The sequence below is a fragment of the Protopterus annectens genome, chromosome 16.part0 (genome assembly GCF_019279795.1).
Source record: "Protopterus annectens isolate FY-2018-M chromosome 16.part0, PAN1.0, whole genome shotgun sequence".
NCBI lineage: Eukaryota > Metazoa > Chordata > Ceratodontiformes > Protopteridae > Protopterus > Protopterus annectens.
The window spans coordinates 878,915,600-878,937,163 of NC_056750.1; the positions used below are offsets into that span (position 1 = coordinate 878,915,600).

Below are 21,564 nucleotides of genomic sequence, written 5' to 3' on the forward strand. Positions count from 1 at the left end.
ACATTTATATAATTTCATATGAGTTTTTGATGATACAAAAGACCACTCCTTGCTTGTAACACTTATTACATTCAGAACACCGATATGGTTTTTCATCTGTATGAGTCTTTTGATGTTTTAGTAGGTTAGGCCTCTGGATGAAGCTCTTATTACATTCAGTACATTTATAAGGTTTCTCCCCCACATGAGCCATTTGATGTATTAGTAAGCCTTTCTTCCGTATAAATCTCTTACTGCATTTATCACATTTATATGGCTTATCCCCTGTATGACTTTGTTGATGACTTCTAAGCGAAGTTTTTTGTTTGAAACACTTATTACATTCGGTACATTTAAACGGCTTCTCTCCTGTGTGAGCTCGTTGGTGGATTCTGAGAGTCTGATTATGTGTAAAACACCTACTACATTCAGCACATTTATATGGTTTCTCTCCCGTGTGAACTCTTTCATGGGTTCTGAGAGTTTGTTTATGTGCAAAACACCTACTACATTCAGAACATTTATACGGTTTCTCCCCCGTGTGAACCCTTTGATGAATTCTTAGGTTGTATTTATTTAAAAAACACTTCCTACATTTAAGACATTTATATGGTGTCTCTCCTGTGGGTGTCTTTTGATGACCTAGGAAATCATCATTCTCTCTATAAAAGCTACTGCACAGAACACATGTGTGAGATGTCTGACTTATTAGCGGCTTTTGTGCAGTAAAACTTGTATCACATTCTGTGACCTTGCTGCATTTAAATCCTGCGTAATGTTGTGGTACAGCAGTGAGATGAGACTTTTTGGAGAAGTTCCCAGGCTGAACACACTGCTCCAGGTTCTCTTTAGAATGACAAAACTGGAATGCCCCAAGTGATGGCCGATGACTGCAAGTCATACCATAATCTGTGCTTCTGATGCCTGAAAACAGAAAATGTATTAGTATTTTTTTCTGATAAAAAAAAAATTTATTAGATAAGTGAAAAAATATTCAATATCTGATGCACAATAGTATACATGCTTTGTTTAGCAAAGTTAACTATTATGGACTTAACTGTTGAAAAATAACTATAAACAGAAAATATTAAGGCAAGTACTAAAACAAAGAAATACAATTCTAATTAATTTATCAGAATATGGTCCACAGTGAACAGCTCACAAAACAGTGTAGAAATAAAACAATAATCTAACAAAAAGACTGATGGGAAAAAAAAAATGACATACAGGCACACTTCTCAGCGACTCTTCACCAAGACGTGTAGTAAATCTTACTGCTTATGCCAGCTTTACCTCATGTAATGTCACTTATCCCTTTTGACACAATTATGATTATATACTTAATGTAACACTGAATATACCATACCTCTCAACTTCTTTGCTCAAGAATTCTAGACAAAGCCAAAAATAATGGGGATACAGAAATCCAAAATTGGGGACAATTTTTAAATACGACTTTAATTCACTTAAAGTTAATAGACCAACAGGATTTGTTTCAACATGCATTTTCTGAATAAGAATCACAGACATTATTGATAAACTTTAATCCTCAGTAATTATCAGAGAACCAAAAGTTTTTAAGAAATGTAATAATATGAGGGAAGTTCTGCAAAAGTGTGGAAAGTTGAGAGACATGCTTCCTTGGCAGTGACTTAAGTGGGACCTTTTGGATCAGCCCACTGACTGATTATTACATAGATGCACACAACACATTGAAATCAAGTGCAAATGTGTCACCATTGCAACAGTATATTTATGCAAATTACAGAGCATTGCAAAAATCAATTGCAACAATATAACAATTAACTATAAACCAAGTGTGACAGTGTCTATGTATGCAGATTACAGAGCATCACAAAAATCATTTGCAGCATTATAACAATTAATTACAAATCAAGTGCAACAATATTTTTATGTACACAGATTACAAAGCACCACAAACTAATACAACCTTATGCTCCTAAAACTTTCTAACTAGTGCCAAAACATGCCGTCTGCCTTATTGGATATGGAATTTCTGAGGGCTGAGTTGAGTGATGTACTTCATAATGTATGACATTTGAGAGGTATGTGCAGGAAACAATACTTTACTTCCAGAAAAGCTTTGCAGAAGGTACCAAATATAGCCGATTATCATATGCCTCAGCTCTACCTCACCACCATAAAATCTCTTTTTCTAGTAGGCTCAGTAAAAAACCTCAGCAATCACCCTTTGAAATTAACTTTACATCTTCTATACATTCAGCCTTGAATTATATGCCAATGCAGTCAGCAAATCAGGGAAAACATTCCATAATCTGAATGCCCATTACCACATGGACTGGACACAGTCTAATGTCATTAATCCAGCCAGAAGACTTCACAACCAGAACATTCTGGAAGCAAAATAAAAGTAAATAAAATACATAGCAATCATTGGTTTCACTATCTCAGATAGGTAAGGTAATCTGTTTGTGTTCCAAGTTACTTCTGAAATTTGCTCAAAGTTTCTACTCCTCAAAGCTTGTCCTATTATAAACTATGCAGTGCAATACAACTATCTGGGTGAGACCACTGTATGCTCTACTGGGGACCTTCTCATTCCCCTGTGATAAGCAACAATGGAGCAAGTATGAGTAAGTGAGAAGAATGTGGAGACAAAGGTATCCCTATGTGACACCGGGTCTAACAAGACCATATAGTTAACCCTAGGGGTAGTAAAACATTACTTTCATTCAGTGTGGCAGGAAATTAGACAGCCTAAGTTGTCAGTCATTAGTGATGCAGGAACAGTTTCCCAATTTTTTGAGCTCTTCTCAGTCATAGAAAAGTGTCATCAAATACCTTGACTTAAGATGTATGACTGTTTACAAAATGCAGAAGATATTGGATGAAGAAACAACAATTGTGTTTCTAGCTCCTGTTTAATGAAACTCACTTTCCTATATATATACTTTAGTCTGACAACTCCTCCCTTGGATGCAGCAACACCTGTAATGGACCAAGGATCCACAGGGATGGCATGTCCTGAGGCTCCCATCATGGTTACTGTGTCAATGGCTACGATATTATAATCTGCTGTACAGCCAAAAGTGACTCTCCTAGAGCTGTAGCTATTGATTACAGCTTCAAATATATCATCTTGGTATATCATTCTCTGGATGCCTAAAACCAGTGGCTTGCTGACCCAGAGTTATCTGACCTTAATTTCTCAAAGACATTGATTTTAGACCAAAAATACATCTCTGAATCATATGCAGCCCTGATACCAGATATCTACCTCAACAAGGATATGAAGCCAGACAATTATGCTGCTGTCAAAAATACCAGGTAGAAGCTCATCTGAGCATGTTGAACATGCAACGGGCCCCACAATTTTCCAGGATACTGAAAGGAAAAGTGTTTCTATCTAGATCTGATACAAGCCTTGGTATATGCATCGCTAGGATAAAGTCCACTTTCTTTGTAGGTTTCCCAGGATGAGAAGGAGATGCTTTTTGTCTTTGTTAAATGTGGATGGATGGGCAGAGTCCCCATCGGTTACAGAAAATGGGCAACAGTATCATCTGCATCCTGTCCTTGTCTTTCTAATGAAGTCTTCTGCAGACGGTCCCTTGGATGAAGCCTTTCCCTTCCAACATACCCTTATTATTACAAAGTAGTCAATGAAACCAGACAGACGACTACAGGAGTACCTCTTAGTCTTGCTACAAACTACAGTATCACCAATGTCGGTTATTCTGTCCCTGTCTTCTTGTAAGGTGTCATATAGGCTTACCTTGTGTCATCTGGTGTACCCTTATTATTACAAAGTAGTTTATGAGACCAGACAGATGAACATAGGAGTACCTCTTAGCCTTGCTACAAACTACAGTACCACCAATGTCAGTTATTCTGTCCCTGACTGTCTTCTTGCAAGGTGTCATATAGGCTTACCTTGTGCCATCTGGTGCCAACACCTCAAAGTTATTCTTGATTTATAATGTGCTCTAATAAAATCCAAACTGAAGTCTGGGTGTTGTCTCTGGTCTCATATATCTAAGTCACGTAAAAATAAAGTGCAGTGCATGTAAGGACTGGCCGTCAGTAAATTGGAAACCTGACAAGGCTGTTATCAAAATAGACTTCAGAAATTCAATCGAACACTGAAATAGAGTTCAGAAATTCAGTCAAACACTAAAATACAACAGCTTCACAGGACAGCCTTCTTCACCTTCACAACCACAAAAATGTAAAGAAAAAGTTTTTCTACCACTTAATATGGTTAACAGTAGCACAGCTGCATTGTTTATGCAAACTGATCACACAAGTGATATTCTCCTTTCACACCGTATACTTTCTGTGATCTGCACAGGCAACAGACATTATTAACAAGTTAGACTTTATTCAATATGGTATTCCATAGCTTACAAAGTTAGGAAAATATTTAGAAATGCCCAGTCTTCAGATAAAACAGCAGGCGTAGCAAATTCAAACATTGTAAAACAACTGTCAGTAAATACTATGGACTGTGAATGAAGTGCTGTAATGACTCCAGGCACAAAAAATAATCGCCTGCAAAATACAACACAGTCCTTTCAAGACTTAACTTTACAGCTGGAGTAAAGATCTAATAATCGCAATCTCTATTTTTCTGGAATACACCCAATGCTTAACCAACTGCTACCACAGTTTCCATAATTTTACAGGAGTTGTTTAAAGATACAAATCAGTCAGACCAAAGAAAAAATTAAAATGTATATAGTTTTAGACTTGGTCCATCAAAATCATGAATAGTTACAACTGTGGTTATGAAGTTCTATACAGTTGTAGACAGAAGTCTTCTTTCATGTGCCCCTGAAAAAAATGATATATTCTAACTAATCCTGTGATGAGCAGCCAAGTGCTCTGGATTGTGTAGAATGCACTGCATTTAAAATCGGCTTTGCGGACTGTTGCGTGGTTTTGCATTGAACAGTGCTGGCTCCGCTTTGCGGTTTTTTGATTAGCTTGCACAACGCACTGCGGTATATAAGCCAATCTAGTCACTGCTCCCAAGGAAAAGGGAGCTATTGAGGCTAAATAAATTTCGGTCAATCACGTGCAAGCGCACCTTCTTACATTCTGAATGTTTTTTGTACTATTTGTTTTCGAATTTACATTGAAAGAATGTAAACGCCATCTGTTTCTTTTCCTGAATTGCTTACTTTTAATCATAGCAAAATATCTGGCAATATATTGATATCTTACAGAAGCACACAAGACTACAGTGTAGCCGTTTGACATCATCTTATCTCGGCAGTTCGTACGGTGTCTTCCCTGACTTATATAAAAGTCTGTAGTTCTCTCTCCCTCCTTTTTTGCATTTACATTAATACGTTGTTAGACATTTTAAAGGGAATGTAATATTTCTCTGTTGTTGAATTGTGAAAAAATTATAGCAGATTATTACGCTTTAAAAGCCAGATGACTTTACAGGGAAGCTAATTAAAACAATGGACACAATGCATTATACCTTTTTTTTAGAAGTGATAAGTCCAGTTTTCTATCACTGTATATTCCTGTTGCATGCTCCTTAACTCTAGACCTCTCACCTTCCCTCACTCTCCAAGCCTACATGCTGCTTTGTGTTCACGTCTTCTTTCTTTTCCTTACTACAAACAATTATAGATTTTTTTAACTACTCTTCACAAGAACTGACACTTTTCCATTTGCTTCCCTAAAAATCTCTCTGTGGTTTGCCCTTTTTTTCTTTAAATGGTTTACAGAACTGGCTCTTGTACTTCTGACCTATCCCACTGAAGCCTTTTACAGTTGGATTATGACTTGGGCATCTCTACGGTCTACTTTCCTTGGGCTATGCGTTCAAATGCTGGCCTCCTAGTTTGTTCCCAGTGATTTTACTGTAGGCAATGATTACTACGTACATTGTTTTACTTGGTTGTCAGCACTTTCCTGTTTGTATTATATGCCGAGTTTGTTACAACAAAGTGCATACCTTTGCAATTACAAGTTTTAAAGTTCTGCTTTCTTTTTCTACTTTCAGCCTTATCAGACCCCTTTTCAGTTTCTTTCCCATTTTCATGTTTTTAGTGTAATCCAGGAGTACATCTTTGTCTGCAAAAGACTTTGTACATTAAATACTTACATATGATGCATTTTGGTTGAAAGGCCATGGCCAAAGTATGCTTTTCACGCAGTGAGAAAATTGGGAGTTCCACATTTTGATGGTTTGTCACACATTGCTATGGTCTGTGGTCCACAATGGCCTCTTAGCAAGTTGAGACCTATGATCGTGTGCTGGAGCTATTTCCAGGATTTACTCTGAATAGTTGCTTCACAAAGGAAATGTTTTCAGATTTAAAAACAGTTGTGGCAAAAGGGTATTCCAACAACGATTAGACTTCCTGCAGCTCAGGATCGGGTCTGAAATACCCTCACAGTTTGTTTCTGTAGATGAAGCAGAGTTTGAGCCTCTAGCTCTGAATTTACTTCCCTGAGGTTCCACTGACAAAGGGATTGGGAAGTTATTGATAAACTTAATTACATAGATTATACAGACATCTTGTTCTCACCCTCACTGTCTTGAATGGTACTTTGCTTATGTTTCCCCTTAGAGTCACTAATATATTAATATCTCACCACTTGCAACTGCACTTTTTGTCGCATGCTACATAACGCTAGCCGCCATTTTTTCTTTTCCTCGTTATCCCTTTTTTCTTAAATTAAGATGCATATTCTCTCTATAAATATAAGCAGCTTAAGCCGTAAAATCAAAGAATATAGCTTTGACTCACGGGTACTGATATCATAGCTGTACCAATTTATGTAAGAGAAAACAATATTTACTTTTATTATGTCATAGGTTTTAAAAATGGTCATTAACTTAACTTGATGGAGGGAGAATTGTTATTTTGCACAGAGATAATACACAAACATAGATCAAATACACAAACATAGATCAAACAACTAATCAAAATAATAGTACATTATTATGATCGTTTTATGGATTAAATGTATGTACCATTTGAAGCATGTTCCTTTTTCCAGACTTTGGATGTCTAACATGAGATTTTGCAAATAGTTATTTCATCAGACAACATTAGCACAAACTTAGATATAGACATACCAAGGGAAATGTGAAGAGACACATTTTTTACAGATACACAATTTAATTGATTATTGGAAAGTAAGATGCACTAGTCGTTATTCACTTAGACTTCAAGTTCAAAAGCACATGCAAAATAGGATTATTTCTTTTATTTGCCACTTTGGTTAAGCAAACAAGATATAAAACTGTACCCAAGAGTATTATCTATGTACTAATCTTATTAGAAATACTGACTAACACTGGATAGAAACAGTGAGAGAAGAATTAGTATAAAGGTGGTGATATATTCAGAAGAAATAATTCATAATATTAACAAATACTGGGTAATAAGCAAATCTGAAACTGTCTGTATTCAGAAAGGTTTATTCATAGTATTAAAGAATATCTGGTTAGAAGCAAGTCTCAGGTAGTCTCATTTTCAAAAAACTTTGGCAGCATTTAAATCCCTTAACATGGGTATCGTGATACAACTTACACACAGACAGAGACAAGAACAAGTAGCTCAGACTAAGCCCTAATAGTTTCATGATATTTGTAGAACCGTGATCTTGTTTACAGCGAAGTTAGTGTTTTTACTGTGGTTTTACAAGTGGCACTTCGCTGTGTCTTGTGGTTTTATAGTTGTTAGTTTTACAAGACCATGGATTCCCTTGACGAGCTGCCATCCATGTTTTCACCACTCAGGAAGGATGAAATACAGAAGTTACAATTGGAAATGGCCATTGTAAAGGGAGAGCTTACTCTGCTAATGGACATGATGAGCCAGGCTGAGAGTGGTAAGGAAAGGTAGCAGAGTCTGACTACGTCAAGCCGTATGCAGGAAGGATGTGCTGCTTCAGGTGGTTTCCCCAACGGCCAAGGTAATGGTGTGTCGAGTGTGTCTGGACCCTCTTATTGTTGTGTTGCGGAGGCACTTAGGGGTGCTAGTGCCTTGGAGGACAGAATAACAGGTGGAGGCAACATTTTGGAGGACAATCACAACATTTCGGGGGCTATACCGAAGCGCATGGTGCCAAAAAAAAACGTATTCAGTTGTTGGAAACCAACAGGTTAAAGGTACTGTAAATATTTCAGTTGATAATAGCTCTCAAGCTTCAAATGTTATTTCTAATAAACAATGAGAGCTTGATACTTTTTTCAAAGCTAATTTTGACTCCCAGTTTAATGGAAACAGCAAGCAGGTCACCGCTAGAGGTGCGGAACATAGTGGTACCGACAAAACTTTAAAATAATACATTTTTGACTTTGGGAAGAAGCTGGGTATCATTAAGGGACTTCAGTTGGACAGTTGGAAAATATGTATCTAAAAAGATGCATTGAACTTAAAATCGTTCCCATGGGTATGCACTTCTTTAAGCAACCTATGGGCATTGACTTAAATGAAATTAATATTACTGAATATAGTCAAATGTTTGATGAATTTGGGTTCATGTTTATGGAATTCATTATAAAATGTAACGATAAATTAAGTAGAATGTTTTTAGAAGTTGAAAAGTTAAATGAGATTATACTGAAAGATTTGTTATTTAGTGAATGGGAAAGTTTATACAATAAACAATATGTATGGGCTGAAAAGAACAGTGATAAACAATATGATAGGAAATGCAATAAAATGAAAAGGGATATTAAACATTATGAAAAAAACAAGTATAGAAGTGGAATAAACAAACTAACATTTGAAGTCGCCATTTTGATAAACAAGGGCAGACTAGTGGATTTAGGGGTGACGCAGATTTACATAATAGGAAAGGATGGAGAAATAACAAGAGTAATTTTTTATTAGAAACAAATCAGGGATGGCAAGGAGGATACAGGGAGCACGATATGGGCTGGGTATTTGTAAATCGAGAGACCTCACCTTACAACAGAAGGTGGCCCAACAAGAACAACCAGAGAAGGTGGACATAGGACAGGAAATCATTCAACATAATGACGTTAAGTTTAATTTAGGTGATTTTAATATTTTCAACTATACACATTTTAAGTTAAAAAAAAGAAAATTTTTCACTGTTTTCAAAAGGGATGAAGTACGTCCCAAGTACTAGTGGACTGTATAGTGGAATTTAAACTATATTTATGGAAACTAAATTTAGCTTTATATTTTCAGAATGAAAGGGGAAATTTTACTGAATGTGAAACTAGGAAAAGAAGCGCATTCATACCCCCTATGAACAACACTTTAGCAGCTTATGAGAAAGTAGTCATTGATGAATTATATAAATACTTTGCAAATCACAAAAATATCAATGTAAAATATAATTTGAATAAGGAAGAATATGCCGCTTTGAATGAACTTTGTAATAACAATGTTCATATTATGAAACCCGATAAAGGGGGCGGCATTGTTTTATATAATAGCAATGACTATATGAACACGATATATGATATATTGCATAATTCTGGTAATTATGAAACATCCTCACTTAATGAATTAAACATTAGTTACCATCGTATAGATTTGTTTCTAGAAGAATTTTTATTAGACAAGAGAATTGATACAGATTTGTTTAAGATTTAAAAACTGAATTTCCCACACTAGCTACAATAGTAGGTATTCCTAAAGTCCACAAGAATGTACTTGATCCACCTTTTCCCCCCATAATTTCTGGGAGTAAATCCAAAACATTTCCGTATGGTAAGGTTATTGACAACTGGTTGAAATTAATATACAAAGGGGTACCCCATACAATTATTGACTCTTGGGAATTTTTAAGTCGATTAAAACCAGAATTATGGAAGGAAGATATTATTTTTTAACCATAGATGTCCTAGATCTTTTTTCTTGTATTCCTAAGGAAGATGGTATTATTAGGTTCAGTAATAGTATTCAGAAACATACACAATTTGGTTGGGATAAAGTAGCACTTATTACAGAATTTATGGACATAATTTTAAGTCATAATTACATTTATTTCCAAGGAGAATATTATAAACAAACTAGGGGCGTGCTAACCTTGTTCTTCTAGATTGGGAAGAGGAGTATTTATTTAAGCACGTACTGTTTAAGTATGTTAGTTGCTATGTAAGATATTTGGACAACATTTTTATTTTATGGAATGGCACTATAGAGGAGATGGACATTTTTTATTAATGACTTAAACATGGCTAGTGAGTACCTTAAGTTTACCCATAACTCTAGTAAAGTAGGAATTCCATATTTGGACACTTACATTTATTCAACCCCAGCAAGATTTAAATCTAAGATTTACAGAAAAGATACTTTTATTAATGCCTATCTAGACTATTCAAGTTTCCATCCCATGGGGCAGAAGCGGAGCATTTTTAAAGGACAGTGCATCCATGCAGCACATATGACATCCGACTATCATGAAATGGTGCAGGTGTTAAAAAACATTAGTGAGATGTTTAGAAGATGGGGTTACCCCTCTAGACTCATAAGTGATATCAGTAGTTACGTCCAGAAAGAATGGGGCAAAAAATATGTACCCTTATTAGGTGTTACAAATTTCAACGCCCCTAGTAGATTGATTATGAGTGAACCTATTACGAATTACAAAAGAGCGTGTATAGTACAGTATAGTAAACAGAGTAAAGACGTACAAGAAATTATAGGTAAGAATTGGAATATTTTGAGAAGGGATGCTATGGTAGCGGAGAAACTAGGGGAAAAGCCATTATTTGTATTTAAGATAGGATGGAATTTACAAATCAAATTTGAAGGTGGGCTTATAGTCAACAATGAGAAGGGTGAGGTAGGAGGTACTAGTAAGTGTGGAAAATGAAACCAATGCTTTGCTATACTGGAAGACAGGAGCTTAACATTGGGGGATGTTAACCAAACTGAGATTAGATTTAAGATGGGTAACTGTCGGACCCAACATGTGATATATCTGGCTAAATGCATCAGATGTCCTTGTTACTATGTGGGAAAAACCGACAGATGTTTAAGAAATTGGATTTATGACCACTTTTACTGCATAAGTAAGAAAGACACACAAAAATGCACTGTATAGACATTTAGTCGGAAGCCCAAGTTGTGATAGTTTTAAGTTTGCCATTTTAGAGCAAGTAAAATCAAACCCTAGGGGTGGAAACATAAAGGTAAAACTGGGGGAGAAGGAGATAAAATGGCAGATATTGTTAAATGCAACTGTTTATCCTGGTATTAATGAAAACATTTCCATTAAACCAGTATTGGAAGCAAAAATAAATTAGTGAAAAAGTATTTACATTAGATGCATATTGTACGAGTATGTGATTTTATTGAATTTTAGCAATATTATATAAGTTATCACTGCACTGAGCACTTTAAATGACAATTGACTACAATTAATCATGTAATCTGATTGGAGGAATTTATGTATTTAAACCCAGCTTTTTTAATTGTAGAGTGTTCTGAGGAAGTCTACTACCTGGAGATGAAAGCGCTTAACCAGTTCTTACTATTACTATGGAATAAAGGCTTTTTTATCGTAGCTGACAGTTTCATGATATTTGTGGTACCGTGATCTTGTTTACAGTGAAGTTCGTGTTTTTACTGTGGTTTTACAAGTGGCATTTCGCTGTCTCTTGCGGTTTCATAAGCCCTAATAGTGTCAGATGGTATGATCAGGAAATCTTGTCAATGTTAATTATGGTAGCTACCTAATTAAGATCAGTTATTTAAATTAAAATATCAAAGAAATTATGACTAAGGAATATAGCTACTCAGCAAGACATTCAAAACAAGATGGAACATTATTTCCAATATGGATTATTTTGTTAATTATATTCAGATGATTAAATTATATTCAACAGACTAAAGAAGCAAGACAATTATTCACAATCCAGCAAAAGCAGTAATTTTTACCCATGTATATAAAGACACTATAAAAATAACCAAAGAAAAGCTGATTGTATTCTGTACAATTCTTCCTTCAAAGGCTCTTTTCCCCAGTGAAGTCAGCACAGAGTATGTTTAGAACACTGTTGCTGAATTGCCTAGCAATAAAGCCCCTGACCCTGATGTAGACCTTGTAGAGTTTTGCAGAATAATTAAGCATATTAGCATAATGTTTCTACTTTTAAATTTAAAAATTGATAATTACATTAATGTCTCTAAACTGGCAAGTCCAACACATGACTGTATGGGACTTTGTAATGAAGAGTTGCTAAAAGAATTAGACATTTGCAACTGAGCTGTAAATACTCAACAAGCTCCATCCATTGCTTAGTGTCCATTATATAGGATCATACTAGGCAAGTGGTCACAGTGATCATAAGATGCCTAGTTACATACACCTCTAAGCAGAAAGAAATGTTCTAGTTACTCTTGTCAAGCAATTAATAGTGCTCACCTCCCAAATCGGGCAGGGTTGTACACAGTAACCCCTGGTGTAAAATTGTGTCTATTCATCCAGTTATCAAGACTATCCTTATTTTATTTGACCTGTGGTGGTGGCACCACCAGACCACTAAGATTCAGCAACAAAAATCACTTGCAGATCACTAAAGCCAATAACTCTGCTGGTGAAGCACTAGTCTCTTGCACCATAGCCAAATTATGGAACTCCCTCCCACCCACAATTACCTCTGTATCATCATGCACCCACTTCAGAAATTTACTAAAAGTGCACCTAAAAACATGCTGGCTATGCCCTTGCAACTCCCACTCTAATATCACCCACCCCATCCAACCACTACCTTTCTTTCCACTCCACTAACTACCTTGATTACAACAAGCTCAGATGCTCATAAGCCTAGTACTTATTATACAGCAGGAACTTCTTATTGTAACATTTGTTAATATCTGTTATGTACTTCACAGATAAAGATTCTAGTTGTCTACTGATGTACTATGTTCTTCATCTGTAAATATGTTGTAAGTAATTGCTATGTTAAATTGTTAACCGCTATGTAATCCAATGTTACTACTGTCTGTTTATTTTACTGTGGGGCTTTTCTCCCCGGGCCTCCGCTGAAAATGGACCTACGTCCAGTCGGACACTCCCGGTCAACAAATGTAAATAAATAAATAGAACTTATTTGATGGGCTAGGCATAAGTTGAGTTAAGAACTGATCTCTCCATCAAGATTTACTTGTTGGTACAGATTTAGGTCCTTAGTGTGGCTGTTTGTAGACATTGCTTGAGACTGAGACAGACATTTGTCCATCTTGTTGAAATAACAAATTAGCAAAATTACTAAAGAAAAGGCTAAAATGCAATCTATTCAAGAAATATGGGTCAAGTTCTTCAAAAAAAGTTTTTTTTTACAGAACTTGTAAACAACTAAAATAAATCAAAATCAGAATATGAAATATCCTAACTAGTAAAGTAGATACTAACGAGTTTTAGAATTATGTCAACAGTGTTGAAAACATTAACAATAGACTTGGTACAATCATAAATGAAGGAACCTTTCAAAGTGAAGTTAATAATATACAAGTTATTAATACAGCTGTGGACATGAGTGATTGCTTTACTACATTATTTTCAACAAGTTGTGCTGAAAGCCAGATTCCTAATAAAGCATCTTTTACATGTCCAACGATTATTGAAGATCTGGTTAAATTTACTTTAATCAATGCTAAACATAATAGTGGTGCTGGCACTGACACAATTCTGGGATGTTTCAGTTCTAGTCTTTCAGGATATCTGGAATGTCTATTGACCTTATTATTTAACTTTTAATTACTGTACCAGACTGACTAGTGTAGTCCCCATTCATAAGGGTGGATCTTATGATGATGTCGATAATTATCATCTGATTAGCCTGACTTCACTTTTCGACAAGTGCTTTGATGTTTGCTCTCCATATTAGCTCTCCGCTCCAGATCATCTATTCTATCATATACCAGTCTTCCTACTGCCCAGCACTATCCCCTCTCATCTCCCATTATTCTCCCTCCAGACCTCTCCGAAGCTCTAACCAAGACCTACTACAAATCTACAAACCCAAGTCTAACTTTGGATGCAACATATACAGCTATCAACCTATTGTTGCCTGGAATAGGCTCCCATTAGAAATCAGGACCCTTACACATCCTAAACAATTTAAGACAGCCACCAAAGAGCACTTTAAAAGTCACTGGTCCTGCCACTGCACTCTCCCTCCTTAACATCCCCTACTTCTCATACATTAATCTACTTTCTGCCCTTAACTCGCTCTTCTCACTAGCTCTCTCTAATCTTCCTTGACTACTCTTTCTACTGTCTTCTAAACCCTATTAAGCAAATTGCCTCAGAGAAACATTCTTTTGTAATTGTTTTGCCTTCATGCAACTACATTATGATAAACTGGGTTTTTGTAACCACTTACCCCAAAAATTATATTCATCCCAATGACATATTATTTCTTTTTATACATCGTGAAAGAGCTTTGCTATACTCTTGATTACTGAACTGTATAACATCTTTTATGAAATCACACATATTCATATGCAAGGAGTCTGGATGCAAAGGGTTCAGTCTATCAGCCAAGAGGCACATAATCCACTTATAATCAAATCTAAGAATGTATATAGGGTTCTATGTGAAGAGAAAAGAGCAGCCCCCCTAAAATGTAGGAACATGCAGACATTACATCAACTAATATCAAGTCTGCATCACACTCATAAAACTCCTTCAGGAGAACATCTGGCCCATGAGAATTTCTCAATAACTGCTGCCTAAACCAATTCATTTCCTTGAGCAACATATGCCACTTTAGGACCTTCTCCTGAACACTAGTTTAACAAGCCAGACTAAGGCCATCCAAAAAAATGTCTGGATTTGATTCCCTGAAGTCATCTATGACGCAGGGTTTACGATTCACATAAAATAAACACCTTTTCAATCTCTTGAGGAGCAATTACAATAGAACTCCTCTCCCTCATTTTGAATTTTCAAAACTTACCTTTGACCTTTCATGTCCCCCAGCCTCAGGGAAAAAGAATCAGGAAATATTGCATAAGTAAAAATCTAGTTTTTTGTCTTAAATACTTTAAGCTTTTCTAATTAACCATCTTTAGTTGCCTTCTCTAGTTAACCATACCATCTATCCTTTCTGTTTCCTTAGCTTATAAAACTCCCAGTGAAAACAGAATAGTACTTAACAAAAAAAAAAGCCTTTAAATATCTTTACATTTGCCGATAACAAACTCATACAAAATGCCCTAGAATGTTTCTCAAGTTTCCTACCTGGTCCTATAAGGAGTCACCTTAACTTGGTCCCATAACTTCAACTGTTCCAAAATCTATGCCTTAAAATTCTGGCCCTCGTAAAACCCTTGTGTTAAAATGACATATTTTGTAAAGTGGGTTGGCCTCCAAAGCATAAGTTAAAAGCTAAGGGTCATGATCCAATATATAAATTGCAGACAAGCTTAACTGTTGTACCAAATACAAAAGCACAACAGAAATTATTGTTTTGTCTATCCTAGAGTATTTCTTACAGAGGACTGACACGCAAACTGACTTGGTTACAAACTGATTGCTATTTATCAGACAAAACAGTGAAAACAGTCACTGAAAGACACTTTCAGTGAATAGGACTTTCAAGTTTTTCTTGCAGGGTCAAGTCCCCCTCATTCTAACTTATATATACCAACTGGATGGTTGCACAATAATGTAGAAAGGTCAACACCGACTATTTACTGACAGTTGCTTTCAGCAGTAAGTCCCTCATGCTGTTGTCAGTCAAATACAGTTCAGCTCAAATGTTCCCCTTAAAAACACAAGACCAGGACTCTTCCCAAGTATCACAAGTAGGTTCCAGCCACAAACCAACAAAATATTCCCCTATTGGTAGGCCAAATTGACCAACAATAGGTTCATAGGTAGGTACTAGGCTATTGGCCCTAGGGCCTATATAAGCCTAGCCAAAAAGGTACCCTGGCTTTTGCCACCCAAGAAAATTATTTTCCTGTGCCCCTGTCGAGCAGAGCCACAAAAGTGATCCCCGGGGTGAATTTCCTATTTCCTATACAATCATCAAGATTTTTCTTGAAGAGTGCTAATGAGGAGCTTTGTTTGATATAGACAGGTAGTTTGTTCCAGAGTATGGGAAGTCTTTTGGACACGAATTTGTCCCTCCAGCATGTTCTGTTTATTGTGGTGACAAGGTTTAGGTCCCTAGAACGTGTAGCTCGGAGAGATTGGGATTTTTTTAAGTGGAACATGTCCAACAGCGCTAGGTTTGACATAGCTTTGCATGTTAGGCAGAGATCACCTCTGAGTAGGCGATATGCAATGGAGTAAAGCTGGAGTTTTTGAGACGGTCTGCATAGGGCATCTGTTTGAGGCTGGTAATCCTCTTTGTGAGGTATTTCTGCAGCCTTTCCAGTTGTTGTAGATGTCTTGTGAGGTACATACCAAAAGAGACATTATACTCTATAATGGGTTTAATGAGTGACGAGTAGAGGGGTACAATGACCTCTTTTTTCCTGGATGAGAAACCTTTTGTGATGAGGTGTGCCACGTAGAAGGATTTCTGGACTACTGTGGTGATGTGATTATCAAAGGAGAGACTACTGTCCACCTGTGTCTCAAGGTCTCTCATCACATTTTTGGTGTTAAGTAGACTACCGCCTATGTGGTAGTTCATGGGTACAGAGTTTTTAACAAAGGGGATGACAATGCACTTTTTGGCACTGAGCTTGAGGCCATGGCTTTGACACCAGGCATCTGTCTCAGTGAGGCCCTTTTGTAGGATGTCCACATTGTTATGAGTTTTGATTATGGCTCCTAGTTTGCAGTCATCTGCGAACTTCGTTAGCCAAAGACCTTCTGTGGTAGCCTGTATTTCAGAGAAGTAGATACCAAACAGGAGAAGACCCAGAACTGAACCCTGTGGTACTCCACTTGTCACTGGTCTGAAATCGGATTTGGAGTCTGCTTCTTTCACAGTGTGGGTTCTGTCAGTGAGCCAGTTGGCAACCCATCTTGTGATATAGGGATTTATACCTAGTTTAGTGAGTTTATCTATAATTACAGAGTGGGGAATGGTGTTGAAAGCCTTGGCGAGATCTAGATAGGCTGTGTGACCCACCTTACCCTCGTCTCCGGCTTTGGTGACTGCTTCAAAGAAGTCTATCAGGTTTATGATCTGCCTTTTACAAACCCGAACTGGGTGGGGTCCAGAGTTTGGAGATTACCAATGTCTTTGTTTATAAGTTCCGTGATGATACGTTCCATGGCCTTGCAGACCAGGCTTGTCAGGCTAACGGGGTGGTAGTTCCCAGGGTCCGTGGTTGCTCCCCCTTTGTGGAGTGGGATACCATCACTGTGCACCATTCAGTGGGCACAAAGCCTGAGGTGAGGCTATGATTGAACATGCTACTTAGGTGGGGTGCCAGTTTGTTCTGTAGTTCATGTAGAACGCAGCCTGGGATGTTGCCAGGTCCGATGGATGCTGTGTTCTTGGCTTTGGAGAGAGTGGTTTTTACCTGTGCAGCCGTGATTGCAGGAACTTTGCATTCTTCTGGTATACAGATGAGCCCTTTAGGGGGTGATAGGGGAGTAAAGTTAGCATTGAACCTATCTGCCAGGATGTTGGCAGTATCAGTTGGTTCTGTATATTTAGTGCCATTGTGCTGTAACTCAGAGCAGATCTGAGTGTTGCCATTGAGATTCTTGACATAGCTATAGAATGCTTTGTGGTTGTCTTTAGAGTCAGTGGTGATTTTGTTTTCATAACTAGCTTTGGAGGATTTTATGAGGGATCTCAGCTTCTTACTGAGGCTGACCAGGGAGTTCCTCCAATCATGAGATTTTACTCTATTTTGCAACAGTTTCTTTCTTCTGTTGTAGAGTTTGTTTATGGCAGAGGACCATCAGACTGGATTCCTTTTTTTAGAGGATAGCATCTTGGTTCTGTTAGGGATTGCATGATCCATGCACTCGTGTAAGTGCTTATATAGTGCATTAGTGTAGGATTCAGCAGTCGTACCTCTATTGTCTATCTGCATAGGTGTCATGAAGTTTGCCACTTCTGTCTTAAGAAGCGTGAAGTTGGCTTTGGAGAAATCTTTCACTGTGGTTTCCCTAATGGAGGGTGGGGGCAGGATGCGGATGTCTAGGGTGATTAGCTTGTGGTCAGATCTGACCAACGAGGAACTGACCTCTCGTGTGCAACACCGTTCGCCCATGTCAGTAATGACCAGGTCTAGGATACTGCTGCCCCTGGTGGGGGTGTGGATAAGTTGATCCAAGGCATTGGAATTCATGAATTCCAGAAAATGTTGAGCAAAAGAGTTGGGTACATGAGTAGTTTTCTCAGTTAATGGTGGGGTAGTTAAATCGGCCATTATTAGGGTGTTGGGTTGTACCCTAATATTTTCCAGTGTATCAAGAAATGAGGAACGGGAATCCTGGGGCATGGTGGGGGATCTGTAGCAAGTTACAATTTGGATTGCGGTCTTGCACTTGGATAATCTCAGATGCATTATGCTGAGCAACTAGCCTGGAGGTGTATACATCCTTAATGAATATGGACACGCCTCCACCTTTCATGTTTCAGCCCAGGTTAGGTGGCCAAAAGGTGTGGTATGAATTATAGCTTGGTAATGCAGGGTGCTCTCTGGAGCCTTGAACCAGGTCTCTGTCACGGCACAGATGTCGATGTTCTCCATTTTAAGGAGTGCCTCGAGTGAGTGCATTTTGAGGTTTAGACTTTTAACACTGAGTAGCATTACCCTTAGATTTTGCTTGTTTGTACACGTTACAGTGGTGAATTTGTCATTTGAACCTTACCTAAAAAAGGCACTATAGGGGTGGGCAAGAGCCTTAGCCAGTATCCGGAATCCCAAGGGCGACAGGTGCAGGCCATCTCTGGCAAAGCATTATGGTCTGTCAATCATGTCATCCCAGGCAGACAGATACTGGATCCTAATCTCTAAATAATCACCCTGAAGGGGTTTTAAAACTGACCCCACAATATTTTGACTACTGCAGTTTGTCTAAAGTATCTGCCTTATAGCTCACACTTTGAAAAGGGGCATCCTGGTTAAACAGAATGGTAATACCCATTTTAGTTACTACCCTCTCAGAAAAATGGCCTCATTAAACCTTAATTTGAACTTCTTTTCATGTTCTTGACAATTCAAATTAGTCTCCTGCAAGGAATTAATCTGTGGAGAAAAATGTAACAAATATTAAAAATCGTAGGTCTAGTCCTCTCTAGTCCATTAACATTCCAAAACAGGACTTGCATAACTCTAAGTTAGCTGTTGTTACATGGTTTCTTACTAGAGACATTGAAGAAATCAAAGTAGTAGTACTCGGTGTCTTCGTTTTTACATAAAACAGGGGTACTCATACCTCTAAACCTGAAAACATCAAAAATCTGGACAAAGGCCCATGAAAAATAGGAACAAATCTGTACGCTGCTTAGCATAAAATTTGCATGCATAATTGTGTAACCCCACCCACTCTGATGGGAATTGTGGGATACCGACATTCAAACTCAAATTGAAGAACAGAAAATATTAAACACAAAATATAACCAGAACAATAGTGTTTTAATTTATATTAATGTTTGAACTTGTGTAAAACTAAAATATAAAATTATTTTATAAAAATATAATTAACTGCTTCCACACTAATATTAAATAACACAACAAGACATAACCAGAGCTAAACTGTTATATTAACGTATATATATATATATATATATATATATATATATATATATATATATATATATATATATATACATAAAACTACATACCTACTTTTTCTATCTATCCATCCATCCATCAATCTAGAGAAAGATATATAAACTCTGCAGTTGATTGAGGATAAAGAAAAAGAAAAGTACAAGCTCTTGGAATCACTGCGAAGCAGCACACACCCACACAAAGCAAATGAAAAAAAAAGGAATATGCCAAACCGAGATTCATGACTGAAAAAAGGGAATATTAACTGCAACTGTAGCATCAAAAATTACACAGTAAGATCGATGTACTACAGTAGCAAGAATTCAGACTGCAGTATACAGCTTCAGACATTCCAAGACATGTACAGCATGAGCATACACACCACCGGTCTGGGCTCATTGCCATGCAGCCATAGTAGTACACAGAACAAGTGACTCGCCTGCTATCACATGGCCTGTCCCCACCGTGGTGCCTGAGAGACAGCCTGTGGTGGACACACTTTAGTACATCCAGTCATCTTCACACTGACAAGCAATATCTACCTGTTGCCATCCAATAAATCAGTTCTAATATTACCTCTGCTAATCACATCATAATACCACCCAATATCAATCTCCCCCAGCAAGATTCAGCCTATATAAAATGTTATCTTCTATGAGAAATGCATTTTTGCAAGAGGCAAAAGGTAAAAAGTACTGATCACACACTGTTGACAGCATCTTTCCAAAATGTTTACATCTTGCAGCTTTACCCCTGACTTATCCTACTGTTCACTAGAAGTATTGCTGAAGGATGTGAACTATGGTTTTGAATAAAAATAATAAATCAAACCTTTACACAAAGAAGGGGATCCAACCTCCTTCTACAACTGTCGTCTTGTAGTGGCACTACCACTTGTTGGAAATGTGCTTGAAAAAGCAGTGTGTAAAGCAGACCTAACATTTCTGCTCTCCAACAATCTTCTCCAAGATAGATTACATGGGTTTTGTCCTTAGCACAGTGTTGACATGGTAGTCCCAAATGTCACAAACTGTATACATTTGAAAAATAATGAATCCAGAGTTGTTTTTGTCTTTTTGAACAATGTCTTTCTCATTTCACATCCTCTTAACACAGGCATCAAATTCACAGCAGTGATTGTTTTGAAGTTACTCGACAACTAGAATCTAAAACAATTTAAAATAAACTAGCACAACCAAATAATATCAGCCAACAGAAATGTGTCCAGGAACCTTAAAACGGCTAAATATACATTATTCCAACAGCCATGTTCTCTATAGCTTCCTTAGTCCTCCTTCGCTTTCCTGGACTGCTCTGCTGTTGGTGAATACTTATAAACCTTTAAAAATGTATGTTCCATATATTTCAAGCACTTTGCTATAGAATAATCAGACGGGTTTTAAACTGACTTTCCTTACATGTCATTGTAGCATCCAAAGAGCAAACAAAAGGTTAAACAGATTAACATTTTCCATATTTCCAAGCACATAAAACACTTTTCCTGAATAAATGCCCAACTGTTGGTCACATATAAAGTGAGTAATCATCATTAAATTCATTATCTACTATTTAGCTACACGTCCTGCAGTCCAGCAATAGATTTGGGAAAGCAATACATTCCGCTCGTGTTTAAAACTTCAAAACACTTCATCTGACAGCACACATCTACCCATCCAACCTTCTTACCGTGTCACTGTCAATCATACACGCACCATTCACATATCTAACAGAGACAGAATGCAGAGATGTCCTGTTTTTTTTTTCTTGCTTAGCCAGTAACGTTACATAAGTTAGACTCCTGCAAGTTTTGATATGAGATCAAGATGGCCACAGTTACAGCTTTATCTGCACTTTTTTTTCAAAAAATACAGTATTTAAATTGATTTTAACTGTGTTGCAGGAATATTAACTGAACTGGAAGTTAGTCAGTGTTTGCTGA

The 21,564-nt window shown here is 37.2% G+C and overlaps 1 protein-coding gene across 1 annotated transcript in view; it reads right to left on the reverse strand.

Moving 5' to 3' along the window:
- LOC122790381 (gastrula zinc finger protein XlCGF26.1-like) overlaps positions 1 to 21,564 on the reverse strand; it is a 149,705-nt gene that overhangs the window by 1,203 nt on the left and 126,938 nt on the right. The window contains exon 5 of the mRNA XM_044057895.1: positions 44 to 903. Within this exon, the coding sequence (XP_043913830.1) occupies positions 44 to 903 (860 nt within the window). The remainder of the gene's footprint in view (positions 1 to 43; positions 904 to 21,564) is intronic.